Source organism: Cannabis sativa, chromosome 3 (genome assembly GCF_029168945.1).
Source record: "Cannabis sativa cultivar Pink pepper isolate KNU-18-1 chromosome 3, ASM2916894v1, whole genome shotgun sequence".
NCBI classification, from domain to species: Eukaryota; Viridiplantae; Streptophyta; class Magnoliopsida; order Rosales; family Cannabaceae; genus Cannabis; species Cannabis sativa.
This window is the reverse complement of record NC_083603.1, coordinates 29,600,758-29,621,159: the sequence shown is the minus strand read 5'-3', so window position 1 is coordinate 29,621,159 and position 20,402 is coordinate 29,600,758. Positions and strand designations below refer to the sequence as shown.

Here is a 20,402-nt window from a genome sequence, read left to right as displayed (position 1 = left end):
AGGGGCACGGCTCAAAGACTAAAGTAAAACACACAGAATTTACCACAACACAGGGAAAAGTTCAAATGTGAAATAAAGGGGACTGGGGTTAAAACCAGAAACAACATGGCAAAGACATGCCACGGACCAGAAGAAACAAGAGAGGTAGAAGTCCTCATTTAGTTGTCTCCATCTATGTGACGTTCAGCACTCCCACTCAATCATACTATCATGTTCCCAAAATATACGTATCACCCTGACCTAAAAGTAGGCTTAACTAATAAATCGAAAGAGAACATGAATAGCACTCCTGAGTTGAGCCTAAGCATATCAGGATTTAGATTCTTTTAATCTTAAGATCAACCACTGATATTGACTTGGAAAGATATGTATAACGGTAAGTTTGTAATATCTTAACTTAGTTGCAATATCGGTCCAGTCCAATGTATACTCCATACATTCGAAACTAGTATACTTTACTAATGTCCTGGAAAGAACATAACACTTACTCCAAGTGTAAGTATACATCATCGCTGATTATCACATTAATGTAAACCCAATAACACTGATCAAACAAGGACCAAATCTTTTGATTCATATGATCACAATCACATTCCACTGTGTTGACGATACTGTAATTGTAAATAAACATATGATCTGGATTTAACTGATTTTGTGTGTAAATGTAATAAACATATTTAAACCATTAGCATGTAGAATTCATGCAAACATCAATCACTTCAAATTTCTTATATTGATAACTAATCAGATTGTAAAGAGTTTTATTTAGGGCATAAAACCCAACAAACTCCCACTTGCACTAATATAAAACAAACTGTGCAAATAGATCAATCTGATGTCTTGATCTTCAGATCAAGTGTAGTATATTTGAATCCACCCAAACTTCTGGAAACTAGTTCATAAATACTTATGAAACATCCTTTACTATATGCTTTACTCATCAAGGGATACTGAAATCTTTACTGTTTTTAAAAGTACATCTGAATAAACAGAAGACATATCTCTCATATTTTAAAATATGTAATTGAGATAATACAGTGTAGACTTTTCTTCAGTGATATAACTTTCTTGGATTTCGAATACACAAAGTTATAATTCTTCTCTGGTAGAGCTTGAATTATTATACAATAATTCCTCCACCCCCAAAGTAAATACCATCTCATAGGTTTCGAGAATTAGATGGTGAGATACAAGGACAACTGATACACAGTTCCTTAATATCTATCATATAGATCACTTTCATAAATCTTTCTTGAATATCTTCTAATGTTCCCTATTTGATTACATCTCAGATAGCTCCCACTCAATAGCAGATGTCTGGTTAAATAATACTTTTAACCTCTGATTGTTTAGAGAGTTACCTAGCTGTGACTTTTGTATTAGTCTAAAACTTTAAGTTAAGACTAAGTCATCAACATAGCAGACTAGCATTTGAATTGAAAAATACATGCCAGAGATAAAGTAATTAAAATTAAGATACCATCAAACTTTATGAGGATTAAGAATTCTTGGTTCAAGTCATTCGAATGGACTGAACTAGAGTTCTTTATCTTATTCTCATAATTCTGATAAGTTATACAAATCAAAGAACACGAATAGCCTCTCGAGATTGAGCCTAATCATAACAGGATTAAGATCATTTGAACTAGGATCAACTAGGCGATATTGACATGAATAGATATTACAGTAAGTTTAATAAATCTAAGTCAAAGTTCAATATCGGTCCCTTCCGATGCATACTCATAAATCTAAGTCAAAGTTCAATATCGGTCCCTTCCGATGCATACTCCATGCATCCAACCTGAGCTTTACTTTAACCAATGCTCTGGAAAGAACATAGCATTTCTTCAAATGCAAGTAAACTCTGTTGTAGATTATCATATCAGTAAAACCCTGTGTCTGAGAAACTTTATTCACATAGTCATGTTTACTTTCCATTGTGCTGACAGCACAATAAACAGGATCAAGTATGTGAAAAGAGTTTCAGATGAATTCATACATTATGTACATATAATCATTAAATAAATCATGTGAACCATGCAACATTAAATGTTATTTCTGATCTATATTAATAAGTAAATCTGATTATATTGAAATGAGTTTTATTTAGGGCATAAAACCCAACAAACTCCCACTTGCACTAATATAAAACAAAAAGTGCGTTTCAAATAATCTCAACACCTTGATATACAAATCAAGTGTAGTAGTAGTAAAATCCTCGTAATAGGATCTGAAAAGTTGAATTAAACACAACCTTTTTCTCCACCATTACTCTTCCTTTAATCACAAAATCATTGATAATGTGAAATTCCTCTTTATATGTCTACTCTCTTGGGATACTGGATTCTATACATACGTTTGGCAACTACTTTTGGTTAATCAAGAAATTGACATTAGTAGTTAAGGCAATTTGGAATGGTGCCAAAAATGTATAGAACCTTCCTTAGACTGAATAAGTATCTTTCCTGCAACTTTAACATTCAGTCCCCTTCTGGTAGACCTAGAGACTTCAGATAGGTTTTTACACTTCTCCAAAATCATTATTCCAGCCCCAGAGTAATCACCATCTTATCAGAAAGATTTTCTAGCACAAAGGCAAATTTTGAAATCTGATGTGGTGTAGTCTAAGAGTTTTAAACACACCCTTATAGACTAACATATAGTTCCACTTCTTTATCTTAAGATTTACTTGATTGTCTTCCAATGTTCTTCTCCTGGATCAATCTGATACCTACTCATTACTCCCACTCAACAGCAGGTGTCTGGTCTAAGGCATACAAAAGCATATCTAAGACCTCTCACTGTTGATATAAGAAATTCTTGCATGGGTTTATTTTTTCTGGAATAGTTGAGACTTTTCCTTAGATAAATAAAATCTATGCCTAGAAGTCGAGAAGCTTCTATAGATTGCTTACCAGGTATACCACAAGCCATATGTTTAGATGAACTCAAACCTATAATACTAGGAACAGGAAGTTTGTTAAGTCTATTGAATAGACTTATAAACGAAAATTTCCTTTTATGTCCTTGTAATAGAAAAATTTAGGTTACTCCATGTGAATGGATTAAACCATGGTTCTGTTGGCTTTTCTTCTTAGTTTCTTATCTTGACAATCCATTACTTGTTTAAACTCACAATGGATTTTAATCACTAGTGTCTTCCAAGAAGGTGAGTTCCTAGAAACTCTCCCACTACGACAAGGTACCGTGAATTATGTCTAAGAAAACTAAATGGTATTAACCTCTTTAGTTGTGACAAGACAACAGAGGCAGTGGGATCATCATATGTCATATAAGATGATAGAACACTTTTGGATTCAAGAAAAAATATCTCCTTTATTTGCTACTTTATTTTCAGACTTAGTCATTTTCTTAGGAAAGTAGTATTTGTTTAAACAAACACTTTCTTATCAATTGACTATGGGATGGTCCATCCCTCATCACTTAGAATAGCTAACAAACCATGGTTAACAGTTCTAGCTTTTCTTAAGATTTTGATTAGGTCATCCATGAATCTAGTAATGATTTACATTAAGTATACAACCATTACATCATTCTAAAATTGTATTACCATAAAAGGATTTAGGCAACGACTAGTCACTAATCATCAATATGCAACTCGAAATTTCTGGGGAGGTAAGTTTGGATATAATTCAAAAATCAATTTAATGATCTTTGAACTGCATATCTACTAACTATTTCTCCACCCCTATCAGTTTGCAAGATCTTTAACCACTTACCTTAATGGTTTTAACCATTGCTAGAAATTTAAGAAATTTTTAAACATTTCAAATTTCTTGCTAAAAGGTATAATCTAGAGTTATCGTTTTAAGAATACAACAAAAAATTCATATCCACCCCTGAATGTACATCCATCTGCGAATGAGATGAACTACTTCAGTGGATATAGGCATATTAACTCTTTGCAGAGATTGATCTTGTCAAATCCACTATGAACAAGATACAAATGCCATAGATTAAAAAAATGTGGTAGTGTCTTTTGATGACTTAGGTTTAGTTACATCAAAGAATTCTTAGAATAGTGCAAGTGGATCCTGGTCATAGAATACCTAACTCATATTCCATACAGTTTGAATCCATTAATAGAAGATGGATATTAAACCCTTGTGAAGGTGTAACTGTATTGCATCCTAGAATTAAAAATATAAGAAAATTTTTGTTTGGAATCTAAAATTAAAGTCAAAGACTTAAATTTATACCAAATATAATGAGTAATTCTATCTTGGACCACCACTACTAACTTAATTCTAAGTCTGATTTGCACATACAAGTAGGAGATTTCTAAGATTGAGGATTTATATCAATTGGGAATAGAATTTCGGGATTATAATCATATGCGTCATTTAATTTCTTAAGAGAAAATATAGAATGACATGAAATGATTTATAGACCATTCATCCAATGATATGTTTTTGAGCTAATTTGAAATGAATAAGCTAAGAGGAATAAGGATAATTTCGTTGTTTAAATAAGAATCCAACGATGCTTCGATTAGCGAAAGACAAAGTAATCTTATTTATATAGTCTTCTTGTTTCATATTGTAAAAATACTAGTCTAAGGTGTCATCAATTGATGAACAGCTAGATGTTGCGTATACAATATTTATCTTTCGAGATCTAACACTATTATGTATGTCTAATGGTGAAAATCCACTAGGGATTTATCTCATTAGAGAAACAAACCAAGTTAGACCAACAATGAAGATTCGAAATTAAACTACAACTTAATAACACAAAATAACATGGTTCAATATAAATTCATACACAATTCAGAAATTATTAAACATATAGCAAGTAGGAATGACCAGTGAAAATACTAAAACATACAATCCTAAATAATTTCCAAGTTTTTCAACAAACTGATATCAGTGTCCCGTTTAGGCGAGAGTCAAAGCTACCATCCATTGAATAGAGTTTTCAGCTCATCTAAAATGTTAAACATTCTAGCAACCTTTTATTCGATCAAGATTGGAATTCAGCGTTGTCCCGTTTAGGCGAGAGTTAAGGCAATTCTATCTTATGAGCTTCCACCATTGTTTCGCAGTTTGCAAGTCAAATATGGTCACCACCATTAGGGTGATCCATACCATATAAAACACTTACAAACCACTTATCTTTTGAGATAAACGGTGCGAAATTGCTAATGAACGTTCCTCCATTAGGGAGGATTACTCACTAAAACAAACACGATGTAAAACCAACAATGGAGATCGAATATCTTAATAATAAAGCTCATTATTTAAAGAGAGTTGTATTTTCTTTAAATCTCATTATTTAATCTATTTATTTTAAATATATATTTATTTAAATAAAATTTCCAATTTAGAATGAAAAATTCTAAATATAAATTTCAATTTAATATTTATAAATTTTACTTAGATGGATATGAAAATAATATGAATTATTTCCATCTTAGTAATAATTTCCAATAAATATTTAGAAAAATATTCAATTTAAGTTGTAACAAGATTAATTTAAATTAATTTACAACTCAAATTTATTTTTCTATAAATATATATTGCATTTCGAAAAATTAAAGTATTTAAGGATACAGTCTTCGAAAATGCATGTTAAAATAAAAAATAAATCCTCGAAAAATTATTCTAATTTAATGTTGGCCCAAAATTACTTAATAAAATTTATTTACAACAAAAATATAATTTTCCTATTTTATTAAATATATAAGAAAATTTTCAAATATTTAAGTATGATGATGAAAATCAACTTAAATATTAATTTTCTATTTAATTAAATACACTAGAAAAATACTTCAAGGAAAAATATCACCTATCTAGATTTTCCTTTGACTAATTAATTAAATTTCTAATAAAAAATATTTTACTTCATTTATTTTAATTAATCATTAAATGAAAAAGTCATTGATTTAAGTTGGTCCAAAATTAAAATAAATAATTTACAACTTTAATCTATTTTTCAAATAAAATTCAAAATTCTAGCATTTAAGAAATGCAATTTCGAAATTTGATTAATAAAATAAAAAAAAAATATTTTGAAAATTATTTAAATTTAGTTAAAAAAATAAATTTCAACTAAAAATAATTTTCTATTTAATTAAGTGTCATGAAAAAGAAATATTTAAGTATCATGATGAAAATCAACTTAGATATTAATTTTCAAATTAATTAAATTTATTAAATTCAAGAAATAAATAATTAAGTGTAGAGAAGGCTTAATTATTAATCTCTAGTTTAATACTAGGAAAAATATACTTAAAATAAATTGTACCAAAATTAATTATTTAAATAATTAATTTCACAATGTATAATATTTTCCTATTTAATATTAGAAATAATAAGTAGTCTAGAAATTACTATCTAGAAAATATCTTATTTGACTAAGTATCTTTTCCACAAAATTTGAAAAAATATCTAATTTAAGTTGTAAAAAAAATCTAGAACTTAAATATTTTTCAAATTTAAATTTAATTAAATATCAAAAATTAAGTTGTAACCACTTAATTTGAAAATATTCCATTTTAAGTTAATATTCGAAAAGATGTCAACTTAAAAAATATCTAAAGAATCTTAATAACCAATTCCTAAAATTCCTCAACTTAATTTTGAAATTTTAAATCCAAAAGATATTCAGATTTAAGTTGATTAGTTAGAGATAACTAAATATCAACTTAAACAGGAATATTTAATGAAAAATTTAAATTAAGCTTCAGAAAGAATCTAGATGGTTATAATTCTATATTTAATTAAATGCAAGAAAAATACATATAGTTTAGCTTAGAATAAAATTCTTTAAACTATGATTTTCTTAAATTAATTTCAAAATAAATGAAATTAATTATGTTGCTAATCAATTTTATTAGGTTAAACTAGATTAATTAACCTAGTACAGTTATTCAAATCACGCAAATGGGCCTTCACAATTGGGGTAGTTCATGTGAGGGGGTGCTGGGTTCAGTATGTCGTACCCACTACTATGGCTCCCAACTCTCACACAAGGCCCAAAAGAGAGGAATTCAACCTTAAAATGAACAACTGTTATTAATTGAATAGGCCCAAAAACTAAATGGGCCTAAATAAAATCTATCAAGAACTATGACATTTTATTTAGCAACAACAACCTATATGCATCTATAATGAAATTAAACACATAGGCTCACACAGGCACACAATTTGGATGGATCCTATCATGTTGCTAGGTCATACACAGATGAAAGAAGATTGTAAATATACCTGTTACAAATTATTTACTTGACCAAGGGAGCCATCAGATCATTAGATCTGGCAAAAAGTTAACCATGGCTATTTGCAATCAAGCAATAATAGGTTTTGAAAACTTACAAACAAGCTAAAACACATACTCCTGCAATAAGGTTAGCTGGATAGTTGGATGTAGGATTTATTTAATTTTAAATTAATAATTTCGAAAAATAATTAAGTAAATAAATAAAAAAAATTATTTTTCGAAAATTTAAAAAAAAAAATTCAAAATTTAAAAAAAAAAAATTAAATTAAACCTACAATTTTGAAAAATTAGGTTTCAACCAACCTAAATATCATTTCAAAATTTGCTAACTATTTTTTTTAAAAAAAATTAATGTTATTTTATAAATAAAAATTCAATAAAAAATTAAAAAAGATAAATGAATATCTTTTTCAGATTTTAAATGTAATTTAAATAAACGAAATAACAAAATTTAAAAGTTAGCAAAATATCTTACATCTGTTTAAAATTACATGATTATAGTTATCTTATTTTAAATTTAAATAAGGTCAAATTATTTAAAAAAAAGATTTAATTTAAAAATTTAAAATCTGACCTTAAATTTAAAAATAAGATAAGATATAATCAAATTTAAAAATAAGATAGATAATTAAGCAAAAAAGATAGATATTTACTATTTTCAAATTCAAATTACACTAATATCATGAATTAAATTTAAAAAATATTAATTAAATTAATTATGATAATTAGAATTGAATTAGGAATAGTAAATGTATAAATACAGAACTGCACAAAAAATCGGAAGTTAATTCCATGAAAAAGCATGAAAAAACGAAGAAAAACGAAAAAATTGTAAGCTGTACGGACGGGATGCTGTGCATACCCGTCCGCGCGCGTGCATGGGTGATTTGGGCGTGCAAGCTCGGCGCAGGGAAGGAATGCATGATTTTCGCGCGCGCAGGTTTTGATGCTCAACCCCGATTTTTTTTCGAAACTTCAAAAAATCATAACTAATTCAAATTAAATCGAAATTGAGTTCTGTAAAAAAGTAACTTGCTTAATTATTTCCATACTATCCAATAAAAATAATTCCAGAAACAGATATTCAATTATTTTTCACGAAAATTCACAAACATCGAACAATCATCATATAACACTCAATACGACATGATACCATCCAAAACATCAAACAATCGTTTTAAAGTCCAAATTTCTTGCAAGAAAATCAATTACCGTGGCTCTGAGGCCAGTTGTTGGAAATTATTTTACCAGGATCTTAGATCTACTCACAAGTATGTTGATTAACACCCTAAATATGAACTTTCTAAAACGATGAAATAAACACATATAAAGTTTAGTAAACCTTACATTGGGTGCAGTGGAATAATATGACTCCTTCCGTTCAGATATCTAGCCCTTGATTCCTTTCTGTAGCAGAGCATTATCAATATCTGAACCTGGATCTCTTTCTCTGAATCTTTAGTGCTGAAACTCCTTCTTGTTGAAAGTCTTTCTTCACGATCTTCCTCACTATGGTTGAGGTATCACTTGCTGTGTGTGGGCACTATTCTCACACTAAGAATTTCGAAATTTCAATGAAGAATAAAGAGGAGAAGAGGTCGGCCAAAGATAGGGAGAGAGAGAGACTCAGTTTTTTTTGAATCAGAAGTGTAATTTTCCTGAAGCCTTCACTATCTATTTATAGCATCCCACTAGGGTTAGGTTTGAATTATTTGGCATTAAAATAATGAAAATATCAGTTTAAATTCCCTACAAAAGTGGTCGGCCATGCATAGTGGATTTGGGCCTCACTTTTTGCAATTTTGCAGTTTTATCTTTTCTGCATCTGATTTTCTCAAAAACGCCAATTTTCTAATTCAACCATTTAAATGTCAATTCTGACTATTTAATAACTATAAATAATTATTAAATAATATTGTCATTTATCATATTTATTAATTGAACCATACAAAGTATCATAATTAACAAACATGCCCCTAAAACTCTTTCTTCACAATTTCGCCCTTACTTAGTGAAAAATTCACAAATAGACATGTCTAATTTGAGAACTATAATTGATTAATCAAAACCAATTATATGAGTCTTACAAGAAATATTATCTCAACTAGTGAGGGGACCATGGGTCTATATAACCGAGCTTCCAATAAGTAGATCAAGAATTTATTACTAAAATTCATTAACTTATTAATTCTTCATTGAATCCACGCATAGAACTTAGAATTGCACTCTCAGTATATAGAATGCTCTATATGTTCCACCATATAGACACATCATTAGTTATCCATTGTTATAATCCTAATTTGATCAATGATCCTCTATATGAATGATCTACACTGTAAAGGGATTAGATTACCGTTACACCCTACAATGTATTTAATCCTTAAAACACTTAACCACGTATAAATGATATTTCAACTTATGTGAAATGAGATCTCCACCATTTATTTTCGTCTGGTCAAGCTCGAAGGAGATCATCCTTTGCTTACTATTCGCCAGATAGAAGCTATAGATTCCATGTTTATGATAGCGCTCCCACTCAATTGCACTACGTGTTCCCAAAATGTACGTATCACCCTGACCTAAAAGTAGGCTTAACTAATAAATCAAGAAACACGAATAGCTTCTTGAGATTGAGCCTAATCATAACATGATTGAGATCATTTGATCTAGGATCAACTAGGTGATATTGACTTGAATAGATATTACGGTAAGCTTAATAAATCTAAGTCAAAGTTCAATATCGGTCCCTTCTGATGCATACTCCATGCATCCAACCTGAGCTTTACTTTAACCAATGCTCTGGAAAGAACATAGCATTTCTCCAAATGCAAGTAAACTCTGTTGTAGATTATCATATCAGTAAAACCCTGTGTCTGATAAATCTAGGAAACTTTATTCACATAGTCATGTTTACTTTCTAATGTGTTGACAGCACAATAAACAGGATCAAGTATGTGAAAAGGGTTTCAGATGATTTCATAAATTATGTACATATAATCATGAAATAAATCATGTGAACCATGCAACATTAAATGTTATTTCTAATCTATATTAATAAGTAAATTGTATTATATTGAAATGAGTTTTATTCAGGGCATAAAACCCAACATTTATTCCATCGAGTATGTGGAACATCTAATGATAAAACATTCACTAAATGATGTCACATATTAGAGCATACAATTGTTTTGAGATCGGTAGTGTGTGGACCTATTCTATCAGAACCTCAGTTGAGAGAACATTGGGTGTATATTTTTTTGGTGATTGTTTACACATAGTTATTGTCGAAAACATTATCAATTGTTTATCAATAGCTTTGCGATAGGGTGATGCCTTTATCTTTTGTGATAGGTCATTATCGACTGATGCCTTTATCTTTTGTGATAGGTTATTTTCGACAGATTATCAACTGATTGTCGACTTATTGATGACTGATTATAGATTGATTATTGACTAATTATTGACAAATTGCCCACTGATTTTAGAATGGAATAATTATGTGTTCTTTGTTGTGATGGTTCATTATTATCGATCGATTATTGTATTAAGTATGTGTGATGTAATCGACAGGTGTCTATAAAATATCGACAATATATTGATAATATTATGTTGACAAAATCTCAAGATGCATGAATCTTAAATACCTTAAAACCGACATCATACCGACAGATCTCAGCATGCAAGAATCACAAAATACTGGCCATTACATCAATAAAATATCGACAATATTTCGATAATATGTTGAAAAAATCTCAAGATGCATGAATCTTAAATACCTTAAAATCGACATCATATCGACAGATCTCAACATGCAAGAATCACAAAATACTGGCCATTACATCAATAAAATATCAACAATATTTCGATTATATGTCAACAAAATTCAAGATGCAAAAATTTCAAATACACACTTTAACATCTAAAAAATGTTGAGAAATCGTCGATAAACCATCGATAAATTGTCGATAAAAGAAAAACACTAGTTTTTCAACATATCAAAAACCCACCTTCTAACAACCTAATTTTAAAGGAAAACCAGAACAAAATAAGAAGTTTTATATAACAAATCCAGTTCAAAAAACATATTATTACAACTAATAGTAGACTACGCCTCAAATACGGGCCTTCAATCATCCTTGTCACCAGTAAGATTGATGGTATCATCGTAAGTCTTCCTCCACGTATCTTTCGAATAAAAAGGTGAGAAAAGAGTGTACACACTCGTATTTATTTTCAATGCCGAGACACATGCATGAAGGTAAGGGAGTTTCAATAACGTAAACACGCTGCAGGTGCATGTCCTTTCAATTAGGTTCACATCACCACCTCTTTCAATTAGGACGTGCCTGAACCTTCCATTTTCATGATTTTTTCAAAAGGGTTGTACATTTAACTGCATTTTTGAGGTGATCAACGAACCAAAATTGCAGTGTGAATCTGATAAATTCAACCAAAATAGTAATTGGATATTTCCTAAACTCTTTTGTCACATTGTTGAAGCTTTTCGGCAGCATTGTTGGTCATGATGTTGTATCGATCGCCCAAACAATAAGGGTGAGCCCACTTTTCAAACCCTATACTCTCCACGTATACAGCAACGACATGATTCATCTTTCTAAGCTTCTCAAACTGTCTATCACATTCAGTTTTTGACCATGAGTAAGAAATATTATATATTTGGTTGTGAAAAGTATCAGTCTTGAACTTGGAGTTCCCGTTCATAACAATGTGGTGATAGCATGCACAGTGCACTGCTTCGGGGAAAATAAGTTCAACAACATGGTCAATGCTTTGATGCCTATCTGACACAAACATCAAGTTCTCAACCACCCCAATTGCTTCCCTGGATTCTTCTATTCAAACATATGAACAAGTATATATGTAGCTTCATGTATGAAAACTCTGGTGTACCCCTAGCATACATAACTGTCTTCTCCCTGCACCTCCCCGCCATCACATAACTCATCTGGATACCATAAACGTCAAACATGTCCCTCTGTATATCTTTAGCGTTGTACTTAGTTCCATCTTGGGTGTACTTCCCCTTAATAAGATGGTCAATCACCAATGGTACTGCTTGATGGTGATCTGAATGTCTCGCATTCAAGTTACATTTGTATTCGTTGTAAAATACAATAACCTCAAAGTTGTCAAAATGCATCTTCTTCCTCCCCCTAAATCTCCATTTTGTTGGAATATGTTTTACCAGGATCTTGATTTACTACCATGTATGTTATTTAACATCCTAAATATGAATTTCTAAAACAATGTAAATAAACACATATAAAGTTTTTAAAAAACTTACATTGGGTGCATCAGAATATTAATGGCTCATTCCACTCAGATCTCTAACCCTTGTATCCTGTCTGTAGCAGAGTATCACCAAGATCTGAGCCCGAATGTCCTTCTCTTGACTCTGGATTCTTCACAGACTTACACACTATGATTGAGATACAACTTGATGTGTGTGGGCACTCACTCTATCACTCAAGGTATGAAATTATGAAGAAGGAAAGAGAAGTGGATGGTTCGAAAATAATAAAATAGAAGGCTCAGGAAAATTTAACTGAAGTTGAATTTTCATCCTCTTTAAGTGTGAGCCATCACTATCTATTTATAGGCAACCACCTAGGTTTAGGTTAGGATTTATTAGGCATTAAAATAATAGAAATATTAAGTGTAAATCCTCATCCAAGTGGCTGACCATAGTAATGGGCCCCACTTTGGAATTTTTCCACTTTTGACAAATTCCCCTTCATTTTCTCAAAAATGTGATTTTTCCAATTCTAACCATTTAAATGTCAAAACTATTTATTTAATAATTAAAATTAATTATCAAATAAAATTGCCATTTAATATTTATTAATTAGACATAATAAAGTCTCTTAATTAATAAATAAGACCTAGAATCTCTTTTCTTCACAATTAAGCCCTTGCTTAGTGAAAATTCACAAACGAGACATAGTCTAATTTTAGAATTATAATTGATTAATTAAAATTAATTATCTGAGTCTTACAAGCAGTATGGTCTCAACTAGTATGGGAACCATGGGCCTATACAACCGAGCTTCCAATAAGCCGAACTAGATATTACCAAGTAAAAAATGGTTCAATGAACTATAATGTAGATAAGATGTGATGTATAGATTGATTGGGCCCGATTTGGGTGCCTTTAGTTTGTAAATAATGTGTGTGCAATATAATGTCCTGATTTATCAAAAAAAAAAAAAAATCTGAAAAATAATAATATTTAAGTATCAAGAATGAAATCAACTTAAATATTTAATTTTCAATTTAATTAAATGTATTAAATACAAGAATTAAATAATCAAGTATAAAAGAAACTTAATTATTAATTCTAATTTAATACTAGGAAAAATATTCTTAATTTAAGTTGGTCCTAAATTAATTTATAAATAATTAATTTTCAACTTAAAATATTTTCCTAATTAAATATTAGAAAATATAACTAGTCACCAGAAATAACTATCTAGAATATATCTCATTAACTAAGTGTGTTCCTAAAATTAACTTTAAAATATTCAATGAAAAAAAAAATCATATATTTTAAAGCTAATTATGTTGCTAATTCAATTTAAATGAGGTTAGACTAATATAATTAACCTAATACAATTATTTAAATAAGGCAAATGGGCCTTCACAATTGGAGTGGTTCATGTGAGGGATGGCTGGGTTCAGTATGTCGTACCCACTACTATTGGCCACCTAACTATCACACAAGGCCCAAAGGAGAGGAATTTAACAATTAAATGTATAATTGTTATTCATTGAATAAGCCCAATTCTATTTGGGCCTAAATAAAATTACTTATGTGAAATTTTATTTTAGCAACCTAGTCCATTTAATTACTTAAAACTTAAATGGGCTTCCTATATGTATCTAAGCCCAAAAGTAAACATATAGGCTCACACAGGTGAAATGATTTGGATGGGCCCTATCATGTTACTAGATTTACACAGATGAAAGAAATTGTAAAATTACCTATTATAAATTATTTATAAGATCTATTGACAATTGAACTATGATTAAAATCAGATCATTGGATCTGTCAACAAGTTAATCATAGCAATTTAGATCAAATAAATAATAGGTTTGTAAAAAAAAAATTGAATATATAATAAAATAATCAAACAATACAAACAAACTAGTAACAGATAATCTGGAAAATCTGGAAAGTAGGCTGAAATTTCTCTATTTTAAAATTCAAAATTTTTTAAAAAAAATATATCTTAATTAGAATTTAAATTTAGGTTGTTAGAGAATATTTGAAAAAATTCGAAAACCTAACAAACTCCTAAATTCCATAAATTCTAACTAAATTCAAAAAAAAAAAAAATATCTAACCAATTTTTTAAATTTCAAGTTTATTCAAAAATTTAAATTATTTAAATTTCTAATAAGATAATATAATATAATATCTTGAATTTTAAATTTAGATATTCCTAATATTATATTCTAAGTCTTATAATTTAATAAATTTAAATATTACATAATAAACTATTTGAAAAATAAGACATTTTTATATGGTTAGAATATTTCCAATTTTATTAAAAATAATAAAATAAAATAAGTTTGAAAAATTTATGGTTTCAAACCCTAAAATTTCTATTCAAACCTAAACTAACCAATTTTTTAAATTTCATGTTATTTTTGCCAAAATATAATTTTAATAAAAAAAATGTCTAATAAGATAAAATGTTAAAACTAACATATTCCTATCTTATAATTTTAATTAATAAAATATATTTCAAAAATAACAAATTTAAATAAAATGACATGGTTAGCAAATTTTGATTTTTGAACAAGATTATTTTTAAAAAATATTTTAATATCAAAGTAAGATCATTCAAATTTAATAAAAAAAATGTAAACAATATAAGAATACTAAATAGTACAAATAAAATTGTTATCTTCCTTTGCGCTCTCTCTCTTGCAGCTCTCTTTGAGCTGGTGCTATGGCGAAAACAAGGGCTAAAGTTCAGGGGAAGATTCAAGTGTCAACTAAGAAGAAGAAGAAAGGTCCTAATTCTACAGCTGATGCAAAGAAAACTAAGTCAATGGAGGAAATACTGGGTGTTGAACCCATGGAGTTCACTGATGAGGAAGATGGCGTGGTAGCTGCTGGAACTGAAGACGCAGAGGAACCAGATCCATTGCGTGATTTATGATTTACTGCAAGCACCTTTGTCTCCGAAATCATCTATGCAGGCGATTTTGCAGCAAGACATACGATCAGATTTTGCGTTCTTTATGGAGGCTAACAGCAAATGCTCTGCTACAATTGCTAAAGGTAATTCGACTCTCCCTCCTGTTCTCAGATCTGGGACTGTGTTGAGGAATTTAGAATCTACTTTTGATAAATCTGAGAAGGATAACAGAGTCAAAATCACTATGGAAGATATCGAAGAGGAGATCAATTATTGGAAGTCGTCTATAGTCTGTTATGTCTTGGGAGCCAACCCACCTTTATCTGTATTGGATGGGTTTGTGAGACGTATCTGGAGTGGAAAATAAACAAAGTTGGTATGTTGTCTTATGGAGTTTTCTTAATTCGTTTTGATACACTTGAGCATCGAGATGAAGTCCTTAATGGAGGATAAATTTTCTTCAACAAGAGGCCTGTCATCATGAAGGCTTGGGATCCGAGCGTTAACTTCAAAAAGGAGGATATCAGAACAGTACCTATCTGGGTTCAATTACCGGATTTGGAGCTGAATTATTGGGGTCCAAAAGCTTTGTTCAAAATCATTGGCCAAGTAGGTGAACCACTCTTGGTTGATGATGCTACTAGAGAGAGAGAGAGATAAGCTCAGTTATCCGAGGATTGTCATCCAAGTTACAATTCATCAAGAATTGCCAGATTAAATTTACTTTGAAGATGTACATGGCAATAATATACCTGTGGAAGTTTATTATGAATGTAAACCTATATGTTGTGGGAATTGTAAAGGAATTGGGCATGCCTCAGCTGACTGTCGTAAGAAGGAAACAATGAAACAAGAATGGGTGATTAAAAATGATAAGAGGAAGACTGATGAAAAATAGTGACAGCGCCAGGAGAATTTCAACAGGTCACGAAGGGCTGGAAAGGGAAAGCAAAAAAGATTATAACATGCCCATCTACCTCTAATGCATTTAAAGCTTTAGCAATGAATTCTATAGCAAATGAGACAATGACAGTGCTTGTGGAATCAAGACAGGAGACAGAAGTGAAGAACACAGGAGGAGAGGGAGATCCTCCTCTCTCAAATGGATAAGATTCTCTGTTGGAACGTCCGAGGAATCAATAACCAGCAAAAGAAGAATCAAGTTAAGCAATTTATTGCTAGTCAAAAGGCTGGGCTTGTTGGTCTCGTTGAGACGAGAGTTAAGGCCTCAAAATTAGGGGCCTTATACTTAAACATGTTTTTGGGATGGTGTTTTACTACAAATTTAGCATGGCATAAAGGAGGGAGAATAATTTTGGTTTGGAATTCTATACAATATAATGTAAATATAATTAGTTGCTCTAGTCAATACATTCAAACTCGGGTTACAACTACTGAAAACAATTATCAGTTCTTTGCAACCTTCGTTTATGGATTTAATGATGAAAATGGAAGGAAACAATTGTGGCAAGGTTTACAAGATCATGTTAGTGCTGATCCGTGGATAGTACTTGGTGACTTTAATGACATACTCAATAAAGAGGAGCGAATCGGGGACAGAGTTAAGCATGGTAACTCGACTGCATTTAGTGATTGTGTTGCAAGTTGTCAGCTGGTGGACATTAAATGCTCGGAAAGTTTTTTTACCTAGTGCAATAAGCAAAGTGCAGCTTATAGAATATACTCTAAGATTGATAGAGTATTGGTGAATGAAGCTTGGGTTGAATTATTTCCTTCTGCTGAAGCAATATTTTTACCTGAAGGGCTTTTTAACCACACTCCTGCAGTTGTAACCATACATCCTGCTATGGAAAGTGGAAGAAAACCCTTTAAATAGTTTAGGATGTGGTCATCTCATCCCAGTTTTCAGCTGAAGGTTTCGGATGTTTGGAAGCAAAAAAATCAAGGCACAAAAATGTTTCAAGTAGTGACCAAATTAAAAGCTCTCAAGCCTATCTTTAAAAAGCTGAATAGGAATCACTTTTCATATATACATGCTGCAGATATCAAGGCTAGACAGGAGCTAATTGACAACCAACTAAAGCTTCAACGGGACCCCATGAACGCCCTGCTACAGAAGCAAGAGTTTGAACCCAGGGAAAATTATGCTGCAATACACAAAAATTACTGTTCTTTTCTGCATCAGAAATCAAGAGTTGCCTGGATAAAAGAGGGGGATGAAAATTCAACACTCTTTCATTGCAGGATCCGCGAGAGGAGGAACCAGAATAAAATCATGTCAGTTGTCAATTATGATGGAGTCCGAGTTGATGATTCTAAGGGTATCACTGATGCCTTCCTTGCCTATTATCACGACTTATTGGGTTCTACCATGGAGGGGAGGACAAAGGTATCTAAAAGCATCATGGCCAGGGGTCCAGTTATCACAACAACACAGGAAGAAATCTTGTTAGCTGATTTTACAAAAGATGAAGTGAAACAGGCAGTATTCAGCATCCCAGGGAGCAAAGCACCAGGTCCAGATGGATATAGCAGCTATTTTTTCCCAGATAACTGGAAGCTTGTTGGTGATGAAGTATCTGAAGCAATTATAGACTTTCTACATACTGGTAACCTGTTAAAGGAGATCAATTCCACAGTACTCACTCTTATTCCTAAAATCAAATGCCCCAACTTGGTGAGTGACTATCGACAAATCGCTTGCTGTAATGTATTATATAAAACTTCTACTAAACTTATTTGCAGTAGGCTCAAAAGCATTTTACCAGATTTAGTAGCCCAAAATCAGGGAGAATTCATCAAAGAGAGATTCATTGCTCATAACATAATGATCTGTCAAGATCTCATAAGGCACTATGGGAGGAAATCTAACAAGGCTAATTGTATGATCAAGTTGGATTTACAAAAAGCTTATGATACTATGAGTTGGGAATTTTTGGAGGAAGTCTTGAGGGCATTTCGCTTTCCAACAAAATTCATCAGTATTATCATGAAATGTGTCACAACACCAAGGTTTTCCCTTATGTTCAATGGTTCTATGAATGGTTATTTCCAATCAAGACGAGGACTAAGGCAAGGAGACCCGATGTCTCCTTTGCTCTTTGTTCTTAGAATGGAATACCTTAGTAGAATCATGAAAAAGTTGGGGAAAAGGATGATTTCTTTTTTCATGAAAGATGCATAGAGCTTAAACTAAATCACCTAAGTTTCACAGATGATATGCTTTTATTTTGCAGGGGTGATTTTAAAAGCATATATCGACTGCTTCAAGGCTTAAAGCTATTTTCAAATACCTCTGGTTTGCTACCAAACAAAAGCAAATCAGCAATTTCTGCAGTCGTATGAATGAAAGTGAAATCAGAAGGGTGGTTGACATGTCTGGTTTCAGCAGGGCTGAGCTTCCTTTTAAATATCTTGGCCTTCCTATTTGTGCTAGGAGAATATCTAAAGAAGATTGTAGGCTGCTGGTGGAAAAAATGACTGCCCGAATCAAAGTTTGGAGTACCAGACATCTCTCATATGCTGGTAGGGCTGTTCTAATAAACTTTGTACTTCTAACCATACATGCATATTGGAGTCAAGTGATGCTACTACCTAAAAGAGTCATCTATGAAATTGAAGGCATTTGTAGGAGCTTCTTGTGGAAAGGGAAAAGTCTCATGATTGGTTCTGGATGTATAGCTTGGAGCAATATTTGTAAACCAAAAAACGCAGGTGGGATAGGCTTAATGAATATACAGGAGTAGAACAAGGCAGCGGTTATTAAAAATATTTGGGCGCTTGCAACAAAGAAAGACAATTTATGGGTGAAGTGGGTGCACAATGTATGCATTAACAACGAAGATTGGTGGGAGTATGACGCTCCTATGCACAGTAGCTGGTGTTGGAGGAAGATTATTGAGCTTAAAAATGATTTAAAATGCAAGATAACCCCTCGGGATTTCATGGCTGAAACATGTAAAATTGCTGAAGTCTACAAAATACTAACAGCTCCTACAGAAAGCTATCACTGGAGTAAGCAGGTTTGGTCGAGACTAAACATCCCCAAGCATAGCTTCTTGATATGGCTAGCAGTTCAAGACAGACTGAAAACCAGGGAGAGGCTATTTAGATTCAATGTTGCAGCAGAGGCTACTTGCATTCTCTGCAATGATCTAAATGAAAATACTTCTCACCTATTCTTTGACTGTAAGTTCTCTCAGAGTTGCTTAAGTCAAATTAAAGTCTGGTTAAATTGGAGAGTAGTATCTGTCTCACTACAAGGACTATTGAGATGGATTAACAGGTCCAAGGCTAGCAAGTTCAGAAGAGGTATTTTTGCTGGTACAATTGCAGCTCTAGTTTACCACATTTGGAAAGCAAGAAATCTCAAATTGTGGCAAGCAAACACAATCGATCCAGACCAGGTTGTTCAAGAAGTCAAATGGCAAGTCAAAACTAGGATCACCTATGTGATGCCTAAGCAAGTTTTAAACACAGATTAAGAATGGTTTAGTAATTTGTAATTAGATTACAGTATGGAAGAATCATTGAGCAATTTGTAATTAGCTTATAGATTGGAAATGTACAGAAATATTCTGGTCTTTAATGTCCTTTAGATGTGTTGGTTACTTGTTTGATTAATGAAATCCCTGATTCATAAAAAAAAAATGTAATATCTGATCTTATAATTAAAATAAATAAAATAATCTAAATTAACCATAAGACTATTTTTGTGAGAAATCAAATTTTTAAAATTCAAAGCCTACTAATATCTAATACTAATTTTAATTAATTAAAAAAATTAATAAAAATTAATTTTATTCTGACAATTATATTTTTAATTGAAAATTCAGATCCTAATCAAAATTCTACCAAAATTTGACTTTTGTTTCAATGAAAAACGATTTTTGAATCAAAAGATATGAAGAAAATAAGTTTGAGGCACAAGGGTATGCATTGCATACCCCTGCGCGCACGGAATGGAGCGTCTGGCCGAGAGACGAGGTTGCATGCAGCCTACTTGGCCGAGGGAGCTCGGCGTGACACGGC

At 31.4% G+C, this 20,402-nt stretch overlaps 1 protein-coding gene across 1 annotated transcript; it reads left to right on the top strand.

The window, feature by feature from the left end:
• Positions 1-19,237: 19,237 nt before the first annotated feature.
• LOC133036014 (uncharacterized) lies at positions 19,238-19,855 on the top strand. The gene has a single exon (XM_061112481.1). It carries the CDS (start codon positions 19,238-19,240, stop codon positions 19,853-19,855), a length of 618 nt encoding a protein of 205 aa, XP_060968464.1.
• The last annotated feature ends 547 nt before the right edge of the window (positions 19,856-20,402 follow it).